The sequence below is a fragment of the Myxine glutinosa genome, chromosome 1, assembly GCF_964187855.1.
Source record: "Myxine glutinosa chromosome 1, kmMyxGlut1.1, whole genome shotgun sequence".
Taxonomy (NCBI): Eukaryota; Metazoa; Chordata; class Myxini; order Myxiniformes; family Myxinidae; genus Myxine; species Myxine glutinosa.
Window position 1 is genome coordinate 298,640,845 of NC_136261.1, and position 23,147 is coordinate 298,663,991.

Below are 23,147 nucleotides of genomic sequence, written 5' to 3' on the forward strand. Positions count from 1 at the left end.
ACACACAGAAGTGATTGCAAAACTCTGTCTCCCGCTGTGTGGGTGACGGGCTAAAAACATCCCACCCCTCCAAACATGATTAATAGCAAATATCAAACATCCCACCCCTCCAAACATGATTAATAGTAAATATCATAATTTTAAACTTACCCTGTACATTCACTAGCCTCAACTATGTCTTATCTACCGTAACCAGTTACATTGGTTGCGTTCATTCCAAAGCATAAATAGAGGTGCATGTAACCGAATGTAACCTTTGATATGTAGCACATAAACATGTTTCAATTCTTCTTTATTCCTGAAAGGTCATGGCATTCATTTAACTGTATTGTGGTCACTACCAAGGCAGGCAAGAGATCCTAAAATTATGTGGGGGGCATGTGACAGTGTGTGGCATCCACGGGGCAAAACAAAGTCCAAATTAGAGGGAAATCCTACCTATCAATGTTCAGAAGCACCTAATCCAGATACATAGTTCATTCAGTGGTAGTGATCCGTGGGGGTTTGTATCGCAAACCGGACGCAAACTGGACGGACAAACCGAATTTTGTATCGGACTATTTCGATTTCACATACCATAAAAAAAAAAATCTTTGGTTTAACTCAGCCTGGGTTTGAACCTCCCAAACTCAGAGCAGACGCTCTAACCAATATGCCAAGGATTCCGGTTAAGAAAAACATAGGCCTACCTTAATGACAATTTTAACCACTGCAATTCCAATTTCAAATTGATCACGTAACCCAGTAGATACCATCTGCTCCGGCTTGGATCAGTGGAGCCCAATCCCAATTTGAAATCTACCCTAACCAGTTACGTGGGCTCCATTCCTTCCAAAGCACGAATAGAGGTGCATGTAACCGAATGTAACCTTTGATATGTAACACATAAACATGTTTCAATTCTTATTTATTCCTGAAAGGCCATGGCATTCATTTAACTGCATTGTGGTCACTACCAAGGCAGGCAAGAGATCCTAAAATTAGTTGGTGGGCATGTGACAGTGTGTGGCATCCACAGAGCAAAACAAAGTCCCAATTTGAGGGAAATCACGAGCTCCCCATCTGTCCCATTTTCCAACAACAACGCAGCTCCCTTCCTGTGTCCTCATTGGAGGATCATTAAATTGGCCTTCCATGGTCGCCTGGCATCTCCCTATCCTGTGGCCGACCGAACCCGACCCTCCACATGAAGGATTTCCCATTTACAGTCACATGCCTGAGCAAGGGGAGGTGAGGCATGTAAAGACGTGCCCGATATGGATGTGGGGGACACACGGAGCACCTGCCTCTCATCCGGCTTTCGCCCGGTTCAACATGATATGCAGTGACAGGACATCCTTGACTTCTTAAGTTTAAAATGGACAAGGCCCGTTTCTCCAATCGGCCATAAGTCAGACAAATGATCCATAAAAAACATCCTTAATACCTGTTCAAAAGTCCTATAAGCTAAGTGAACACAAACTCTACTTTGGCCTTGAGTTCCAACTACTGGCTGATACCCCATAATCAACAATGTTAATGGCGGTGTGTTTTGGACAATTGTGAATATAATATACAGAGAAATTGAACACCCCTCTCAATACTTTCCAGATCATGGTGATTTCACAATAAGTTTTGTGGGACTTATATCATGTCTTATTACTCAATTTGTCTTGGAATTGTCAGAACAATCTTTTGGCTTGAAAATGGTGCACTGCCATTGCTTATAAGCCATTGTTCTGATTACCCAGATTGCCATTTGTGTGTAATTCTTCATTTGTGTCGCAGGATCATATAGCTGATACAAACTCAAACGAACGTGTAGGCAAACCTGAGTATTACACATTGCTAATATTACCTTCATTTTCATATTTCCAATTTTTACCCTCGCCAGAGGAGCGAGTATTGCATTTGGGTCAGTTTGTTTGTCTGTCTGTCTGTCCGCACAGAACGTGATGCTTGTATTGCTTTTCTCTGCAACTGTTGGACCAATTGACATGAACATTTCATCATAGGACCACCTCCTCCTGTGGAATTTTTTAATGATAATTATGACATCATAGGTCACGTGGTATGTGCGCCATATTGGAGAAACCGAAACACTTTGCACCTCTATATCACTGAAACCAGTTCATGGAAAAAATTGAAATATGGCTCAATGTCAAGTACTCCTCATGAGGGACAACATATATTCATGATGATGTCATTGGTGCCTTCGTTATTACGTCATAATTCATGATCATGCTCCGATCATCGTGATCATCATGATCCGATTTGTTTGAAATTTCTTGAGTACGATCTACACAAAAATTGTGTGGTTGAATTAAATTGATGACGTGATCGGCCACGTGTTTTGGCAGCCATATTGGATTCAACATAAATCTAAATCGTCAATAAACTGCACAAACATAGCAGCTAATAAACACCACACAAAACGTCCTGGCAAGGGTCTGCGATCTCTGATTTCCCTTTCTTGTTGCTTGTATTGTTTACAATGGCACCAAAAGCAAATGCCATTTTGATTCTGCTGAAATCCAGGCTCAATTGCTGCACTGAACCAGAGTTTTTACATTATCTCTTGCTCTTTCGTAGATCATCTACAAGAAGTTTCATGTTCCTTGTCCCCTGGAAGACCTGATAAGCCATGCAGGCTCTTTCAATACCTCAGCAAGTTTATCGATGGCGGGACATCACAGTCCGCCGCCAGCAACTCCTTACAGCGATGTTCACAATCACAGCACCAACCATGACGTTGAAGATTCTTGTACTGCAAAATACTTCATCTTCAACTCTCAGGTGTGGATACTGAAGATAACTTTTGTTTTATGAGTATAGTTTTTTGTACTCAGCTATTGGAATGAATTATCAGGTACCGGGTTGACTTGCGATTCATTTTGTCATCACGCTGGTGCTTTTGCAGACTGCTTATGCTGTACCCATCCTCGCCTTTTCTTTTGTCTGCCACCCTGAAGTTCTTCCCATTTACACGGAGATTTCCCAGTAAGTCTGTCTGGTTGGTGGTAAAGCCGATAAGGGTAAATAGTGTCTGTTTGGAACCGTGATATATATATATATATATATATTGTTACGGTACGCGGTTAAGGATGTTATATTTGCCGAGTGGAGGCTCCGCGACCGAACAGTTGTTCCCCGACTAAACCCGATTCACCCAAACGTTGGCCGTATCGCGCCACAGATATTCAATGGGGAAAAGACTAAGACGACGAATGCAAAGAGGAAGAAGAAGAAGACGTACAGAAGAGTAACGGGGTTTATTATTATTTACACACATAAGCAAAAAGAGCAGTCATGGGTATTTACAGCGGACATGAAAACGCAGGTGACACAGTGAAAATTACTAGCTTATACAGACTTAGTTACTACCCAGGACAGCACGAACAAAACAAACTCATGTACGCAAATGGGGAACTTGCAGGCAGGAATGGCTGGAAAGGATGAGCAGGTGGGATCACAGGGCACAGCGAGCAGGTCCACTCCGGGCGGGAAGCGGGGAGCCGGCAGCTCCTTGTAATCCGCTTTACAGCGCACGCCGGCAGCTCCTGGTATTCGGCTTTACAGCGCACGCCGGCAGGGTCACTCGCTGCCCCGTCAGGGCTTCACGCGGCTGGTTGAAATGGGGCTGGACTCATCTGCCGTATCTCTTTGCAACTCGTTCGTAAAAGTTCCTCTGCTTTCTCTTGGACCCTTTCTTTGTCGTGTACCTCTCCACGCAGCTCAGCTCGTATTTTCTTCCTCTCACTTCTCTCTAGCACGGGACTGACCCGCCCCCCTCTGTTTCGGTACCGCCGTCCCCCCCGTGCTCTGTTTCGTGACCTTGTATGGTAATCCCACGGGCTTGTCTCCTTATTTGGGCATGGGACTGAACAGCCCCACCCTTCGTGGCGCGCCCTGGGCTTGCCTCTCCCGGGCGACCCCGCCCCTCCTGTTCAAACAGAGCACGGAGCACATATTCACTATAGCAGCGAAATGAGAGGGCGTGCACCCCACGCTTGGGAACTGCTTTACCCACAGATGGAGAGTTTGGCTGGGAAATGGAATTATTGAAGGGGAGCTATTCTTAATTGATTCGGTGCAATGGAGTATTATTTTAATGGAAGACAAGGCCTTACTCTAAAACACATAATAAGATATAAGCTACTGAACAAGGGTTTTATCGGGTCCTGCAATGTGGTGTTTCATGGAATAACTACCGGGACGCCCTTTTTACCTTTACACAACTCTGGAGGCAGGAGGGGCCATATCCAACCAATGTTACACAACAATTTACCACTACAATACACACAATCAAAAAAATGCAATCCTCATATCCGCAACAATATATATATATATATATATATATATATATATATATATATATATATATATATATTTATATATATATATATATATTTGTATGCAAAATTGAGGCTCTTGTAAGAGCTAACATTGATATCACAAAAAGACAAACTGACACATAAAACATATGATAAAGTGAGCGGGAGACAAGATGGAGAGCAGGGACATTGGGAGATCTGTGGGAGGGAGAGGGCTTTGGGGGAAGGAGGCATGGGAAGGGGGGGTGTGGGGGGTGGGAGAGGTTAAAAAAAACACATGTACACGGCTAGGACTTCCAGGAAAGAAGTCGGTATTTCAAAAAAGTGGATCTGGGGTGAATTAACGGGGGTAGAAAAGATCAAGGTTTTGGATGGGGGAAGATAAGAGATGGTGGTGAATGTTTTAAAGACCTGGAGCTCAATATTGTGAGCTCAATTAAGAATGAAACTTCATCCAATGGCATTTCAAACTTTTCCTCGTTACAATTAATCTGTGTCCAGTTTGCAATTTTCATTCAACTGATGTCTTTAATGGACGAGAAATTATTCTACACGTTGATTCTGTTAAGAGCTGAGTAATGAAAGGGTAGAATAATAAACGGTTCGATGAAGCAATCAATGAAACGTTTTTGTTTTTTTTTGTTTTTTTGTGTACACAGAATCGAGGCTTGTGTAAGAGCTAACACATTAAACATGAAAACATGCACAGACACATAAAACATACAATGATGGGAGTGGGAGACAAGAGGGGGAGAGAGGGACGCACACAAGCACAACAACAGTAGAGAACAGGGAAGTCGGTAGATCTGTGGAAGGGGGAGGGTTGGGGAGGAGGGAGGGGTACACGGTATAAAGCAAATTAACACTACTAGGAACCCCAGGAAAGAAGTTGGGAATTGAAAGAGGCAGATTTGGGTGTTTTAACGGGGGAAGAAAAGATCAAGGTTTTGGATGGGGGAAGATAGAGATGGTGGTGAACAGCTGTTTTAAAGACCTGGAGGGAGGAGTGAGATTGATGAGAGTGAGGGAGTTTGTTCCAGAGGCGGGAGAAAAGAGAAATGAAAGAGTGAAGGTGAGCAGAGAGTCTTGATTTTGACAGTTTCATCAGAAGAGGGCTGCTGGCAGATCTTGTGCGTCCTGCAGGAATATTTGGGGGGCAGAGCACAGACAGAGCAGGGGGAGCAAGGCCGGAGAGGAGTCGATAGAAGACAGAAAGACCACCAACCTGCCTGCCGTGAGAGAGAGAAAGACCCTCAGAATCAGCTTCATCGTGGGAGATTCCAATGATTCTGAACGCTTTGGTTTCTACAGCGTGAAGACGAGCTAGGTGTGAGGCAGGAGCACCGGCCCATAGGGGAGAACAGTATTCCATTGAGCCGCGGATGAAAGCCTTGTATGTGGTGAGGAGCTCAGGTGTGCCAAGGAAGGACTTCGCATGACGAAGGATGCCCAGTCGGCGACTGGCTTTGGAGGCCAGCTTGGAAATGTGGTTTTCCCAGGAAAGATCATGGCAGATAGTGAGACCCAAAAGCTTGAGTGACAGAACTTCTTCAAGAGGATTTTTCAGAAAGTATATGGGAGGGTTGTCCAGACGGTCTTTTCGGAGAGACAAAGTGAGAGTGTGAGATTTGTTAGGATTGAAAGACATGTTCCTCAAAGACATGAAAGACATGTGAAAGACATATCAGGATTGAACTTCAGTTAATTATGTGTAAAAGGGGTCTTTATTAATGTCATATAATTAATTGTCTTGTTGATAAATGTGACATATTTATTTTATTGACTTGGTTATTTGGTTAAGAGTGTAGTTGGTGGCCATTCCAAATTTGCCTGAGAGAATTTTTTTTTTTTTTTTGTATACAAGATCGAGGCTCGTGAAAGAGCTAACATTAATCACACAGAAAGTCAAACCGACACAAACCGACACATAAAACACAAAATAAGGGGAGCGGTAGAGAAGATGGGGAGAGAGGGGGAAGGACACAAATACAACATTTGAGAGCAGGGACATCGAGAGAAATGTGGGAGGGAGAGGACTTGGGGGGAGGTGGGAGAGGTATAAAACATATGGACACTGCAAGGACTTCCAGGAAAGAAGTTGGAATTTCAAAAAAGTGTATCTGGGGTGAATTAGCGGGGGTAGAAAAGATCAAGGTTTTGGATTGGGGAAGATAAGAGATGGTGGTGAACAGCTGTTTTAAAGACCTGGAGGGAGGAGTGGGATTGAAGGGAGTGGGGGAGTTTGTTCCAGAGGCGGGAGAAAATGGGAATGAAGGAGTGAAGGTGAGCAGAGTGCCGAGATTTCGGCAGTTTAACCATCAGAGGGTTGCTGGCAGATCTTGTGCGACCTGTAGGAATATTTGGGGGACAGAGCACAGAGAGAGCTGGGGGAGCAAGGCATGACGAGTGTATGGGAAACATATGCAAATCAGACCAAGTGGGGAAGCTTTATTATCCTCTTTGTTGAGGTCATTAGTAATCCAGCTGGGTTTTTATTGAAAATCCACTCGTAACATGGTGGTAACTCTGCTGAGTTTAGTTCTGATTTAGCACAATATTCAACTCCAAATCCTGAATACCTGAGCTACATTTGGTCCTGGAATCTTGGGAATCTCAGTCTCATGCCCGAACCCCTAAACTACCGCCATACCCCAAAAGGACACCTTCAAACCAGGGACTGTCTGCGTGATGAACCGATTCGTGTAGCTTTTTGCGCCTGGTGATGATGTTTTGTTCTTCTTTTATTTATTTATTTATTTATTTTTGCAAATTTTGATGATCTTGTTAAAATATCATTGTGTCTGACAGACCAACACGCCAGAGGATGCAGAATGTTTCCAACATTGCTGTTTTTGCCATGTTTATCATGTACCTGCTCACAGCAATCTTTGGATATCTAACTTTCTATGGTGAGGAAGCCGTAACGATATGCAATCTGTCTGTCTTGTCCCTTATGAAATTTGTGTTTTTTTTAACAAACTCATACTTTTCCTGAAAACCTTGTAATTACTTTCTTTAACTATTTTTATTTGATCTTCCATTTTTTTTTCTTCTGTATTTTAAACTAAGATTTTTCAATCTATTCTTCACATACCCTTCCAACAGAAATTCTCAATTCCTCTCGTACACGCTGTCATCTAGTTTTCTTTTATTTTACTTCTTTTTCCTGCACCACACTCACTCTTCCCTCCTGTTCCTTCATCTCACTCACTCTTCCCTCATGTTCCTGCACTTCATTCCCCCTTTCCTAATGGTTCTGCACTTCACCCCCCCCCCCCTTCCTTCATGTTCCTGCATCTCACTCCCTCTTCCCTCATGTTCCTGCATGTCACTCCCCTTTCCCTTATGTTCCTGCACCTCACTCCCTCTTCCCTCATGCTTCTGCACCTCACCCCTCTTCTTTCATGTCCATCAGAGTGGTCCAAAAATTTGAAGATTGGATTTTCGTTTCTCCACAAGCATGCTCCTATTCCCATTGAAGAAAGTAGTTTGTGATGAAAATTTGAGCTTGACTGGACAATATTTAGAGGTTGCTCAAAATGTTGACAAATTTTAATGAATAATAATACAGAATTTTTAGCATCATATATCAATTCATAGATAATTATCTATTTTCAATTACTCAAATTATTTATTATTGTTGGCTTGCACTTGTCTTCAATGGAATGACCAAGAGATTGTGCAAAAGCACTGGCCACAAACATAGCACGCCGATCTGAGAGATTTACTCTGTCCAGAGTTGCCACGATTGCTGGAGTGATCACCTTGATGGGAGCCTTTTTCATCTGTTTGGCAGAAGATGGACTTTGGAGTTTGAATTCATTGTCCCCTGAATCGGAGCTTTCAATCTCCGACTCATCATCATCATCAACCACAGCCGATGTTGATGGAACAGATTGCATTGCTGTTAGAGTCTCAGCAGCATGTTTCTTCTTTCTTTTATCTTCATTCTCAAGCCTGATACGCTTTCTGTTCTCCTTCACTGCCAGAGTGTTGTCCACAGATCCCATACGTGAACTTGAGGGATCCTCACGCTGCATGATAAGGAATGCTTTGTCTGCTTCATTCGTCATTTTCTCAAGCGCATCATTTGGTGAGATATCGAAGAGGGATTGAAGATCATCTTTGAACATCTGCTCCTTCACTCTATAGTTTTCGGATGTCTTGGTTCTATTTTTCTTTACCAGTTTGTAGGCATCAAACAACTTCAAAAGTTGGCGCTCACAGGAATCTACTCTCTGCACTGGAATTCGTGCTTTCCCCCAGTATGCACACACAGCTTGTACACTAAGTTTGGCACTTTCACGAACTGTATGGTGTTCTTGTATGTGATGGTACACCATTTTCTGCAATGTGTGTCCTTTGGTTGGTAGTCCCCCACATATTATTTCCTTTTCAGACTTGCCCAGCAACCAAACTGTGGAAGAGCTGCGAGTTTCTGCCATCTGAAAAAAAGCAGGATAAATTAAACATGTTATTTTTTGAGCAACCTCTAAATAAGTTCCAATTGACCTCATATTTGGTTCATATGATCTTTATAAACATAGGAACAAGGGCAGCCTTGTGGAGCATGGATTTTTAATAGTATTAAATATTACATATATCTGTGAACCACCCTAATGTCCATGCACCTCACCCCTCTTCTTTCATGTTCATGCACCTCACCCCTCTTCTTTCATGTTCATGCACCTCACCCCTCTTCTTTCATGTTCATGCACCTCACCCCTCTTCTTTCATGTTCATGCACCTCACCCCTCTTCTTGCATGTTCATGCACCTCACCCCTCTTCTTTCATGTTCATGCACCTCACCCCTCTTCTTTCATGTTCATGCACCTCACTCCTCTTCTTTCATGTTCATGCAGCTCACCCCTCTCCTTTCATGTTCATGCACCTCACCCCTCTTCTTTCACGTTCATGCACCTCACCCCTCTTCTTTCATGTTCATGCACCTCACCCCTCTTCTTTCACGTCCATGCACCTCACCCCTCTTCTTTCATGTTCATGCACCTCACCCCTCTTCTTTCATGTTCATGCACCTCACCCCTCTTCTTTCATGTTCATGCACCTCACCCCTCTTCTTTCATGTTCATGCACCTCACTCCTCTTCTTTCATGTTCATGCACCTCACTCCTCTTCTCTCATGTTCATGCACCTCACCCCCTCCCCTTGCCTCATGTTCCTGCACCGCACTCCCTCTTTCCTCATGTTCCTGCACCTCACTCCCACTTTCCTCATGTCCCCGCATCTCACTCCCTTCTCCCTCATGTGACTGCACCTCCTTTTTCACTTTCCTGCACCCCTCCACATATTCTTTCCTGCACTTCACTCCCACTCTCCTTCCCGTTCCTTTCTGCACTTCATTTCCTGCCTCATCTTTTTTATTTTCTATACTGCACTCCCCACCCCTCCTCATTTTTCCTAAACCTCTCCTTCCCCCACTCATTTTCCAGAACTTCACTCCTTCCCCATGCGTTTTTCTTTACACTAACTTTGTTTAACCCCTTGTTTTGAAAGTGCATGTATTTTTTTTGAAGTTAGTCCAATAAGGATTTAATGGTGACTTTTTGCGCATAAAAATGACCCAAAACCTCAAAGGAGTTGAACTTTGCTTGTTAACTCTAAAATTGTTTCTCAGGGAGGAAATATGTGGATAAACATTAAACTGACTTTTTTAGAAAGCATGATATCCTGAGAATATATATATATATATATATATATAGATAATATATATGTAAAACAAATCTTTCCAGAATATTCTTATTGATTTGGGGGTGGATGAAAGCGTTTTTAAATGTGATAGGTTATGGAAAAACAGACTTGATGTTGCATTTCTATCAGAATTTTAGGTTTAACATAATGTCTTGTATTTGAGCCACCCATTCCTCATGCCATTACGTAGTATGCATGCATCTCGATTTCTGAATTGGGAATTTTCATTCAATATTAATCCCACACTCCAAATAAATTCTGCATTCATTCTTCTTTTCAAATTTTATAAAGTGGGGAAATATTATTTTCTAAAATTTTTGCTGTAAGATAGATCTATCAAAGAAGTAGTGTTTATCAGGGGGTGGTGGCGGGAGGGGGAGGGCAACCGTTGCAGATAGTATTGATATCTGTGATGAAGATTGCCATTGACGATGTAACATGAAAATGATTTGAGCGCGCTACTTCCTAATTCAGATATGGTGGAGCCAGAGCTCCTGCACACTTACATGCGCACAGACCCGCATGGACGGCTCATTCAGTTGGTGCGTTGTGCTGTTCTCATCGCCGTTACGCTCACAGTGCCCATCGTTCTGTTTCCGGTATGTGCTACTTTCTCCCCCTCCCATAACCTTCCCGTGATGTCATTGGTCTCTGCCCCCTCTGCCTGCCAATCGCTTTCCTTCTCTCTTATTTCAGCATGCACCCAGCTTCCGTTCTTTGGAGCCCCTTATCAAACTCCCACCTCCGCCCCATTGCAACGTCTCACTCGCCATTTCTTGTAGTACAGCATATCAGTTCTTTTTTTGGAATCGCGAGCTTATAGCATTTTGAAATTCATGTTTACAACACAATTTCAGGGATACTGCTACATTTTTGAATCAAAAGTATTTGGCCTGGTTTTTGATTCCTAAACTTTTTTGTGTAAAAATATGCGGCAGGGAAGTGGCAGTTTGTCAAAAGGGGGTTCCGAATAAAGGCTGTGGTATTTTTAGGTGGCATGTGGCGCAGACGTGTGTAATATCAGCCAACCATGATGGGAGGTTATCTGTTATCCCTTATGGATGGTCTCCGTGTGAGCTGGCATTCCATGAATAAATATAGTAGAAAGAATGGTCAGCATGACCGCTGTCGCTGTCTGGAAACTTGTTGGATGAATCTTTGATGGTGCAAGCTTCACTATTACATCCACATATAGTTTTGATGGTTGTATAAAGTGCTGTTTCGTATTTTCTTACACAAGCTGAATTTATACTAGACATGAAACGCACCAGGGTATAATTTTAAAATCGATAATTTCTCCGCATGTCAAGTTGTGTCAAACCATGATAAGATAAGGTTAATAATTGTCACAGGTGTTGTCATAGTGTTTTTTTGTGTTGTTTTTTTATAATTCATGATTCAAGCAATTTTTTTATCATTTTGGAGAACAATTAAATACCCGTTCCCCGGGAACGTGGCTCGGTGAAGGAAAAAAGCTGAGTCGTGCAACAAAGTATTTTTTTGAGGAAAAAAAAAATTGCATTTACCTTTTAAGTCAGGATTTGTTTTCTTTTTTTGTTGTATACATGATCGAGCCTCGTGGAAAACTAAAGAAGAATAGAAGGGAACAAAATGTAAAATGGGGAAACACTAACAGCAGAGTATAAGTGAGAGTAAGATCAAGGGGAATGGGAGAAGGAAACTTCAGGGGTGAACAAGGTGCACACAAGCTGAATGAAACACGTCAAGAAGAGGAAGGGGAGGGTGGGGATGAAACAAAATGAACAAACCAACAAACAAATGAAAATAGGTGAGGGAAAGGGGGAAAATCACAATAATCTGGAAAAGGGAGTGCTTGGGAATGGGGCGATTTGGGGTGAAAGATATCATGAGTGGTGGTGAACAGCTTTCTGGAAGCCTTCATCCTTCAGAAGGATGACCTGAAGTAGTGGTGAACAGCTGTCTTGAAGCTCTGAACGGAAGAATGGGACTGAACGTACTGGGGAAGTTGGTTCTACAGGCGAGAAAAAGAGGAGTAAATGGGTGGGGTTGAGCAGAGAGCATGGATTTTTGGAGGTTAACTAGAAGATGGCTACTGACAAACCATGTGCTCCATACAGAAACCTGGGAGGGACATAGCCAAGAAAGGGCAGAGGGTGCAAGACCAGAAATGAGGTGATAGAAGACAGAGATACCACAAACTTGTCTGTGATGGTGAAGTGATAGGCCCATAGACCCAGCTTTGTCGTGGGAGATTCCAATAATCGTAGAGGCCTTTCCACGGTATCAAGCTGAGTAAGATGTGAAGCAGGGAAGCCAACCCAGAGGGGAGAGCAGTACTCCATCAAGCTGTGGATGAAGACCTTGTAGGTGGATATGGGTTCAGGTGTGCCCAGGAAGGACCTTGCACAATGGAGAATGCCAAGTCGGCGACTGGCTTTGGAGGCCAATTTTGAAATGTGGTTTGTCAAAGAAAGATCATGGCTGAAAATGAGACTCAAGAGTTTAAGTGACTGAACTTCTTCAAAGGATTGTTAAGAAAGTAGATTGGAGGGTTTTCCAGATGGTTCTTTCAGAGAGACAGGGTGAGTGTGTGGGATCTGTCAGGGTTGAAAGATATTGTTACGGACGCGGTTAAAGATGTTATTTACCGAGCGGTGGTATTGCCGCGACCTAACAGTTTCCCCGATTCTTCCCCAACTCACCCGATTCACCCAGACGTTGGCCAAATCGCACTATGCCAAATCAATGGTAGAAAGGACACGACGACTGGGAAAGAGGAAACGACGCAAGGGGTACAGTTTCCAAGACCTCCGGAGGAGGGTATAATTACAGTGGTGGAGAAAAGGGGTAGATTACAAGGCAGTGAGGTAAAGACACAGAAGAGATGGGCACTTAAACACCGTCTTATCTTATCCCAGACAGACCACAGACAAACGGAACAAGGCAGACTTACACAGGGATTGATGGCAGGAAGGGACAGGTAGTTCGATGGCACAAGGTGCACCTTGGCTCGGGGACAGGATAATGCACGGTCCAGAAGATGCGGGGAGGTGTCACAGCGCTCGGAGGGGACGTCTTGCTTTCTCTCAGCTCGGCGCGCATCTGACGTCACCTCCCTCTCCCTGCGCATGCTCAGCGGGGAGTGACACGCCCTCGGCTGGTTGGCTCTGCCCCACTGGGGCCGGTCCGCCGCTTCCATTGGGTGTGGGGGTTACCGGGCTCCGCCCTTGACGAGGAGCTGACAGGGAGCCCCTATTTGGTAACCCCGTCGAGCACATGTTCGATGGCGGCTCGTTGGGAAGGCCTGGTGCCCTCCCAACACCCCCTACCAACCAAGCCGGAGTGAGGACGCGCACTCCCTGCGCTCGTTGTCGTTGTTGTTGTTGTTGTTGTTGTTGTTGTTGAACTGTGAGGAAGAGCTGCGGGGAGGTATTGGGAGGTCCTAAACTTCCTAACGGTGCCATACAATCACATTCTGGTGCAACGAAGGGTCAGAATTAATGGAAACGAGTCCTTAACTGACATAGACTAAGAATAACTAGCAAGATGTCCTGTAGTTGTCTTACATGAGATGCGGTGAACCTGGGCACGACATTTAATGGGGGAAATAGGGGGAGGTCGGGTCTACAGAGTGTTGTTTACAGAAAATGGGACTAGGGAATGGGGGATTGGGGATAGTTGGGAAGTATTGAGGAAATAGGGGAATATTTACAAGCGGATATGGATGGATGCAAATCCCATATCCGCAACAATATATTCTAAGTATTGGACAAGCTCCTGTTTCTATCAAAAAAGTCTGCAGAGAAGGAAGAGGCTGTTGCCTGCCTGTCTGAAGGATGAATAATTATATGGCCGATGGTGGAATCATCGGCAAAGAGATCAGCTGGATTTTCCAGGGAATCAAAACGTTCATTTATGAAGATGAGGAACAAGACTGGGCCCAAGACTCCAGCTTTGACAGGGAGAGTAGATGAGCGGATCCAGTCAAGAGCTACATGCTGACTACAGGAGTGAAGGAAGTCAGTGATCCATGAAAGGAGGTGGCCTCAGATGCCATAGGCAGAGAGTTTGGAGAGCAAGGCAGGATGCCAGACTGTATCCAATGCTCGAGATATGTCCATAGAGACGGCCCTGATCTCTTGTCTGAGATTGAACACTTCCATCCATAGTTTGCAGAGTAGAAGCCGCATGTCCAGAGTAGAATGACCGGGTCTGAAACCAAACTGGTGATCGGAGATCAGGCCATTGGAGAAAAGGAGTGATTTGATATCTACTGCAATGATATATTCCATAACCTTGGTTATGACCATTAAGCAAACGGATAGGATTTCTTCATAGATGACATTGCTGATATGTACCTTTTTGGCCTTAACATCAAGTGCAAAAATTTTTAGTCCGTTGATGTCACCAACTCGACTCTTAGCTGTTTTCGATTATCTGATGATATGAAAACACCCACCTTGCAAAGTGTTTGGCCTTGTGACGTATTGACTGTCATTGTGAGGCATGTCCATATAGGGAATTGCCTTTGTACCATCTTGAATGGGAATATTTGGCCTGAAGGAGAGATGGGAATGCGAAGTTTTCTTCTAACCATCTCATCAGCTATAACATGAAGATGACGAGCAGTGATTGACCCAATTAATGGTCATTGGAATGGATCCAAGTACACAAAGTTTTGTGAACGTGATCACCATCCCGACTTTTAAGATCAGTACATGCGGTGGCAATCCAGAGGGTGCAGTGTGTTCAATAATTATGTTGGGTGCAGGTAATATGAGAGGAGTTGGAATCAGCTGTTCTGAGCTCTTGTACATGTTGGCTTCTCCAGGGAATTGTCATGTACAGATTCACTCTGTCTACTTCTCCATTGGTTGTGTAAAAGATAGCATGTTGGCATAACCAATCTCTATGTGTTATGTCGATGCCAATATCTGGATACCCCCATTCATGAAGAGCTTCCATGGTGCTGCCAGAAGAGACGAGTTGTACGTTTTGTTGAACTTTGAATTCCCCTTGTTCTTTGTGTTAAAGTAGCTTCCCTTCACCAACATCAACATCGAGGAGGTAGGTACTTTGCGAATTCATGACTGAAACTCGTGCAGGCAACTCGACTCTCATGTTCTGGGTCAGCATGACTTTCACATGCTCCCACAAATAAGAGCTCTTCAGGCATCAGCATAAATCTGTGTTTGACTTCTGTTTCTCAAAACCAGCAGTATTTGACGCGGACAATGGTGACCCCACCAAATGGCTGATTAACTTTTCAAATGTCCTAAAGCTGCTGTCATTTGCTAATGGTAGACCAAACAAAACATTGGCTTCTGTTTCGTGATGGCAACAAACAAACCTTTCTGAAATTGTTCGTGAGAGGTTTTTTTTTGGGGTTTTTTTTCCAAATTTGAATAATTTTAAGGAAACAATTGCTCTCAAATCCCACTCGGTATTCTGCCACATTAATGGTGTTTTTTGGTCTTCTCCGTCTCTGATAGTTTAACGCTACCTGTACGTTACGTCTGTACATCTGTACGTCCTGTACGTCTTTCATCTTTTCTCACATCTCTTTCAATTTTCTACTGTTTTCTGGGAGTGTATCCCATGTAGTGACACACTACACATATGCAGTGACATGGGTATTCTTGATACGTCCAGTTCAATTTTTGGTCCTTTTGTTTTGCGATTTGTAAAAGTGTTAAACTTTGCTTAAACTTTATGGCATATACAGATGCCAGTACATCTGAAATGCCATACAATATTTGAGAAGAAAATATTTTCTTTTATTTTTTTTTCTCCAACGGATACAATCACCTTCTGCTTTCATATGCAGCACAAGACTGCGAGTAACTCCATTGGCTGTAGGTGCGGCTGTGCTGCTGATGCTTCATAGGCCCCCTGTAGGTTAGGGCAGGAATGTGGAATTCGTTCAGAGTACCAGCGATAGCTCGTTTACTCTTCTTAAAGGACACCGTGGGATCCTGAACATAAGCCAACTAATACTGGCACACAGGACACCCGTTCAACATCCATCCGAGAGACAGCACACACACTGATTGCATGACATGCACTGAAAGGACTGTTGTGATCATCAATTTTGCTCATGAGTTGTCTAATGTCATTTCAAATTTCTGGTAAGCTGTTCACTAAAATAGCTCAGAAGCTTTCTTATTATTACTAGTCGGTACTCCCGCCCTCAGGGAGGGAGTGCCCTTCTTAGTTTGCCAGAGCTCAGGCCAGATGTGCTGGAGTATGTGCCCTGGAGTAAGGCTAACGCACGTGCTTGTCTCCTGGCCTTTGGGGTTGAGAGGCACTTAATGCCAGTATTGTGGTTTGAATGAGAGGTAGAACCGGGTTTTGAACCCCTACGTACCCCTACGAGCCGTTAAATGTCAATTTTGATAATTATTAAAATTACTTTGCAAGTTACATTCTCAGAATTGAAAGCTCACTCTTAAATAGTCTAGAACCTGCATCCTTGACAACTGTACATGGTCATGCCATATTTGCATCTACAGGGTGAGGGGAAAGGGGGGCAGGGGGAGGGAGGGGGTGTTCGTGTCAAAATCCTTTACCCTGGCAACGAAGCAAACTTGGCCTTGGTGTGGGTCCTTATTTTACTTAGTTTCAAACCATTCTCACACATTTCTCACAGCATTGCAAGAGTTTGTTTACTGATGACTTTGCAATACAAGTTGTGTTTTTATATGCAGGTCATATTAAATTTTTGAAAAAGGTTATGACTCAACCTCGCATTGAGAATGCACGAAGGAAAATATAGGATGAAATGCCTTTTAAAAATCTTTGTGTGCAAGTCACTACCGCTATTTTCACTAATGCATTCCCTACCAGATGCGAACATCTGTGGAGGAGATTTTATTTCACAACAAGCGCTTCAGCTGGATCCGCCACATCGCCGTCGCTGTCTGCATGCTGATATGCGTCATCCTTCTTGTCGTTTACGTGCCTTCGATCCGTGACATCTTTGGCTTCATAGGTCAGATCCTTTATGATCAATTGGTGCTTTTGCTATCTACTGTACGTCTCAAGTATTCGTTAACGTTACGCGTTTGGAAATATTACATTGCATTTCTCCAAAGCAACCTAAAATCAAAGTTGCTTTATAGGATTTTGTTGTTATCAGGTCTGAATCATTCACATCATGATTTCAGGTGTTTTTGTATGACTGAGCTGATTGAGCTCCCTAAATTATTTGATCCAATGAGTGGCTAGCAGGTGTGGCTTTACATGTCCTTTGATTGGAGTAAGATACCCAACTTTCATGTTTCATGTGCATGAAGTGGGTGGAGACGAACATCTTAATATCTGATACCGTTTTATTTTACAGGAGCTTCTGCTGCTACCCTTTTAATCTTCATTCTTCCAGCCATGTTCTACCTGCGCATAGTTAAGAAACCACCACGCAAGCACAAGTTTATGGTACGATTGCTGAGCTTTTTCAGAAATCTTTGCTACAATTCTCTCTTACTCTAACCCTTACTAGCTAACCCTTACGCCCAAACACAAGCCTGTGAAGTCATCTGCCTCGTTGAGGTCTTAATCTCCCAACCACCAGGCCACCAAGCCAATTATAAGCTAACCCGACAGAAAGAGAGGGCAACATCGGATACTGCCTTTGGCCATTGTGTTCCCTGCAATTTGACCCATACATACTTAGGACAGATAACCAAACACACAAAAAGCAAAACATAATAAATATATTTCAACAGATACGTTTTAATGGTGTGTGTTGGCCCTTTAAACTCTTTTAAAATTCTTGATAATGTCATCCTTTTGTTTTTGCTTAATTCCTGATAATTGTATTGTACATATGCAGAGGTTAAATTTGCTTAGTGTACATATATATTTCAACTTGTAAATAATTTTATCATTCTTTTGGTTTGATATCATTCCATTACTTTGGTATTTTATGTAATGTTTTGTGTTTGGTTATCCCACTTTTGCGTCACGTGGGACGGGCTAATGGTAGCACCAGACATTTCTCACGTTTTCTCACAGAGTGACTCGTATTTGGCAGTCTGTTTGAAAGGAAAGCAATACTTGAAGAAGACAGGTGACTGCACAAGCATAATTGTGTGGGCGATCAAAGCGTCACATTAATAAGAGAGATGCGCTCACCTCTGAGCTGTATAACCTGGGTTCAAATCTTGGCCCAGCTATAAACTACCAATCCTGGTGTTTGGCAGGCAGGGCGAGGCGTTAATGTTTTAGTGTGTGCCTTCCCTCGGGTGGATGTCAAACTGGGTTTCCTGTCTGCTAGCATTAGTTGGTGGACGTTAACAATCCCATGGTGTCCGTCACAAACAGTATGCGAGCCTTCACCAGCACCCTTGCCAAATCTCAAATTCCTGCTTTAACCAACAGGGGGAACTGCATTCGCAGCACAGCTGCACACCCCAGCTTTGATACAAACGAACAGCCATTTGATGCACATAAAATAATAGAATAGGTCTATGGTAGGACAGCTGTATCTTTTACATTATCTTGTTCCACCCTCTTCTGTATGTAATGGTGTTGCTCTACAGATGTTTCTAAAAATATGGTTCTCATAAGATTATTTGGGAAAATTCCAGGGGGCATAGAAAAGGCCCCTTTATATAAGGGTATGTGCCATGTGGCAAACTATAGAAAAGAAGGGACATTCAATAGCTTATAGAAAATGCCAAACAATAGAGAAGAAAGGACATTCAAAAAATCTCGTGTGCATGCTGGACTACCCTTGTGTTCTAGGGAGGAACCAAGTAATACTCTAGAAAAGTTCCTATAAAGGTGCGTCAATTTGATTCATACAGCTGCATGAAGAAGTAAATGGATTTTATTTGCCAAATGTAGGGCTCCCTAAATGCATGGCCGGCCTGGTTGTAAATGTAAAACGTAAAGGGAAAACAACAAAGGGAAATCACATACTATGGAAAACTAACCTTAATCCCTAACTAGTTATCACTGCTTCACCCCTCATGTGAAGAAGCATAAAAATCTTAAGCTACTGTTTCCCTACTTAAATACATCGAGATTTCTCCTACGCATCCACTCTCGATGCTATAATTATACAATCCTATATTTACTATGAGATTCCTTCACCTACCCCCACAAATGTAACAATATAAAGGGGCCTTTTCTATGCCCCTGGCATTTTTCCCAAGAATATCCCTTCTTTTCTATAGTTTGCCACATGGCACATACTATATCAAGGGGGCTTTTCTATGCCTCTGCCATTTCCCCCCCCCCCCCAAAATAATTGCTAATAATGTGAAGTGCTTTATCACAATTTTACCTTTATTCGTAAAATCGTCAGACATATTAAAACCTGATACTATTTGACAAATGTCATGATGGCAACTTTGTTTTCTGGACTTTTACGGTAATAAAAATTGCCACTTCAAACAATGCCCAACATCGAGATTACACAAATCAAACTGAAATTGCTTTCATCAGATACCGTAATATTGAGATTTTATTAATTAATTTGTAACTCTGTTACTTGATCTGCCAGGTTAGCAAACACTGACGCCATTTATAGTGAGCCTGCAATAAAATGATTAATGATCCAATGTATATACGGTTAATCAAATGATTGATACATTGTATCATGAATCATTCAATGAGAAATTGTATCCTTTTTGGACACTTCTTGATGTTGTTGTTTTAACTTCCCAGGCTTACATCTTCATTGTAGCTGGGATTATCTTCATGATCTCCAGCATGGCGCTTATCATCACAGACTGGGTCCAGAACTCCGGGCACCATTGAGGACTTCACTGTCCTTCCTTCCCTTTCTTCTCTCTGCCGCAGCATGATCTTGCCACTATCGTGGCATGAGCATGGAAAGAAGCCCAAATTAAGTAGCCATACTTCTCTTAAAATGCAGTAGAAAGAGAGAGAAAGAATAGCAGAAAGTGAATGGTGCCAAGAAAGGGTATTGAAGTCAATGGCCAGTGAATCTTCCTTACTCTGGACAATGCCCACGTATATTGCTGTGGCGAGGTACATTAAAGTTTCATGTGATGCCCCCAACAAATCATGGTGAAGAAGTACACAAACACACCTGCTTAGTCGTCACATTTTCCAGCACACAATGTTAAACCACACACCTGTTTCCATAAGTTATTATTGAGATTTTGTCATTTTCTGCATGATACCAGCTGGGTATCCAATATTAGTCAGGATATTTATTGACACTTTAGTTTATCTAAAGTATTTCACCTCAACATGGTCATTGTCTCCACAGTGTTAGCAAGTCAAACCTGCATTGAGAAAGGCAACCTGAAAAAAGTTTCAGAATATTGCATTTGGCTTCCTCCTACCTGATGGCATGCATGAAAGCACGAAACGTAATATAAGGAAGCATTGCATTTACTTCTCTAATTGGGTTTTGGAGTGTTATCCAGATCTGGTACAGTGCCCAAAATCGAATGAAAATAATAATCTATGCCGGCTTTCAACTTACGTATTATTCTTAATTAGCTGGTCCGAATTGGTTGAAGGAGGCCATTCGGAGAGAATTTGGACATCTAAATCTTATTATTTTTTAGAATTCGTGGGTTTGTCAATCTTTCAGCTTTGCCAATCATAGTAAAATGCAGTTGTAACACTTTGAGATTGAGAGAACCAAACACTTTCTGGTATAGCAAAGTTCAATATTAATTGCTTTTCCAGATTGACATTGGAAAAGCTTTTGTAATTTAATAGATGGATGCCAAATCGTTTATTTCAATGCTACTATCAACCAGCAATGAGACAGAAATGATGCTTTTATCAGGTACACGTACTGTTGGTTTACGGTTCATCGAACTGTTGTAATTAGGACATCGTTGCTTCCTCGAGTGAATCTCAGAGGTCGACAGAAAAGTTAGATCGATTGACAAGATTGTACTAAGTTTTAGCGACGATATTTAGTATACGACGAAGCTTAGCCCGCCTTGCAGTGATGTTTATCCAAAGTATCACCTTGCAATGAAGGGGATTTCAAATAAGTTTTGGCAACTCTCCAGTGGCAAATGATAAATTGTGGATTTTTTTTCGTGTATAGTTTGTGGAGTTTTATTTTAACCGATTTTGTGGTTAGGTTGAATGGCAGAGGAAGGGTGTTCAGGTCTCTATTACTTTAAGACCCCGATTTGAGTTCAATGTTGTCTTACCACACAAGTGTACCATTAACTGTCTTCTTTGAACAAATTTTCCAAAACAAAAAACACATTTTGGTGATTGTCAAAGAGAGAATCGTATTTTAAAAAAATATGTTACTCCAAGTAATGTTCATCAGACATCTTCAAGTTTAATTTGGTAAAAGTCGCTTTCGGTTATGTTCAAAGTAGCCCCGGTTGACGGTATCCCAGGAGGAACATGAGTCCGCCATGACGCACCAGTATGGACTGCCATGTAGATGAGGAAATTGGGAAGGGTGTGTCACCTTACATGCTCATCCATATGTGTAGCTTGGGAGGAGCCTGCAAGGTGCGGACTAGTGTGGGTCGTTAAAAAAAAGAAAAAAACGTTATTTTTTATTTAGAAATCATCTGTTTTCTTTGACTCCTTGCTCAAGTGCTTCGGTCGGTACTGGTTATATTTTACACTACATTTCTTAACACTCCAGGTCAGATCATTTTCATGTTCTTGTCGTGCTGCCAATAATGTGCTATACGGTATTAAGTTGCATGTTAAATTTCATGCCAACTGACTCTTCAACTCTTTTGTAGTCAAGATGAGAAAAAGTTGTTACATGCACTGCTTAATTAATAGCCAAAGCTTTTGCCAGGCTAGAGGGGTGATGTCTATGAATGCTCGGCAGTTTGGCGGCTGGTTCTTGCAGTATGTATGAACCATATATTTTATTTTTGTCGATTTATTTTGTGTCGATGGAGTATATTATGCTGCATTGCTTCAGCCTCGTCCGAACACTAGTGAAATTGCTTAAGGCATTACATGGCTGTCTCCTCTGCACAAAGCTGAATGGGGGTCGTGACATGGAGGGGTTGGGGGTCACAGTTATATTTTTCTTCTCCTCTGCTCATCATACAATTAGAATCCAGACTTGCTGATTATTGATCGAAGGGGAATTATCTGCCTATCCATACCATCCTAAGCAAACTGTTGTAATGGAAAATCGTGCTAATGCTGTCTCAGAGCAGTCCGTGTGGGAAGTTGGGGCCGGTTCGCAAGTGAACCTCTGAAGCTCCAAAGACTGAAGCTCACAGCTGCACTAGCAAAGTGTGCAGTGATCTTAAGAGTTGTATGTAGAGAAGTCAACTGCTCCATACATAAGCTGATTTAGTTTTAAAACGGCCTTGTTAATTGGATAATTTTCAAAGACATATACATATATTTATGTCTATGTTGCAGCCATAGTGAATTGCTATTTATTCGTTTATATTGTAAATATTTGGTTGTGTCCATTGACAATGTATAATTTTAAGTACTTCTTCTTAGCCTTTGTGTTGAAATCATGACTGGGCAGTAAAAGAGCTCTGGATCGAGAGTAAGTGACTTTGCCTTTAGCCTGGGCAGAAGATGCTGTATTGTACATATGCTTAATGTTCACACCTTGGGGGAGAACCTTTTGTATAAAAGTGCTGATAAAATAAAAAACGGATAAATAAACCAGTCCGGAGACGTCTGATGTCATGAAAACCCTTAATAATCATGGTTTTTCTCCATAGACAATCTCTTCTGACATGTCATGTCCAAATGTCATGTCTCATGTCATGACTAAACCTTTTTTTCCAAATGTGCTTGCTGAATTATGATTGGTTAAAAAAGAAAATTTTAAGCACATTTGCTCTCTTGTTTTGTCCTAAAATGCAAGTGAAGTTTTTGCAGTTTAAGGTGCTCTAATTGGAGGAGAATGATCGAATGAAGCCATTTGGTGTTGAGGACCAAGCACACACACGTTGGATGCTCTGGACCTACCCGTCCCAATCCCTTGGCAGGCGCTGTTTAATTTTACACTTGTTAGAAAACACAATGCCCGCGGAAAGCAGGAAGCCGTTTCCTTTTATCGCAGATTACAGGTGGAATTTTGGGGCACCGATGGAGCTTTATTTTAGGGCCAACTCAGCCAGAAAGGTCTTCAATCTCAGATGCGACAGTGCGAGGAAATGGTTAGACTTGATTTGAGTCACGTAACCACC

The 23,147-nt window shown here is 42.5% G+C and overlaps 1 protein-coding gene across 2 annotated transcripts in view; it reads left to right on the forward strand.

The window, feature by feature from the left end:
* Positions 1 to 22,620, forward strand: part of LOC137439153 (sodium-coupled neutral amino acid symporter 2) — a 112,010-nt gene extending 89,390 nt beyond the window's left edge. For both annotated transcript variants that reach the window (XM_068134882.2, XM_068134892.2), the window contains exons 10-16: positions 2,572 to 2,775; positions 2,900 to 2,979; positions 7,122 to 7,222; positions 10,498 to 10,622; positions 16,852 to 16,996; positions 17,348 to 17,439; positions 19,678 to 22,620. In XM_068134882.2, the coding sequence (XP_067990983.1) occupies positions 2,572 to 2,775; positions 2,900 to 2,979; positions 7,122 to 7,222; positions 10,498 to 10,622; positions 16,852 to 16,996; positions 17,348 to 17,439; positions 19,678 to 19,770 (840 nt within the window). In that variant the 3' untranslated portion in view covers positions 19,771 to 22,620. The remainder of the gene's footprint in view (positions 1 to 2,571; positions 2,776 to 2,899; positions 2,980 to 7,121; positions 7,223 to 10,497; positions 10,623 to 16,851; positions 16,997 to 17,347; positions 17,440 to 19,677) is intronic.
* The last annotated feature ends 527 nt before the right edge of the window (positions 22,621 to 23,147 follow it).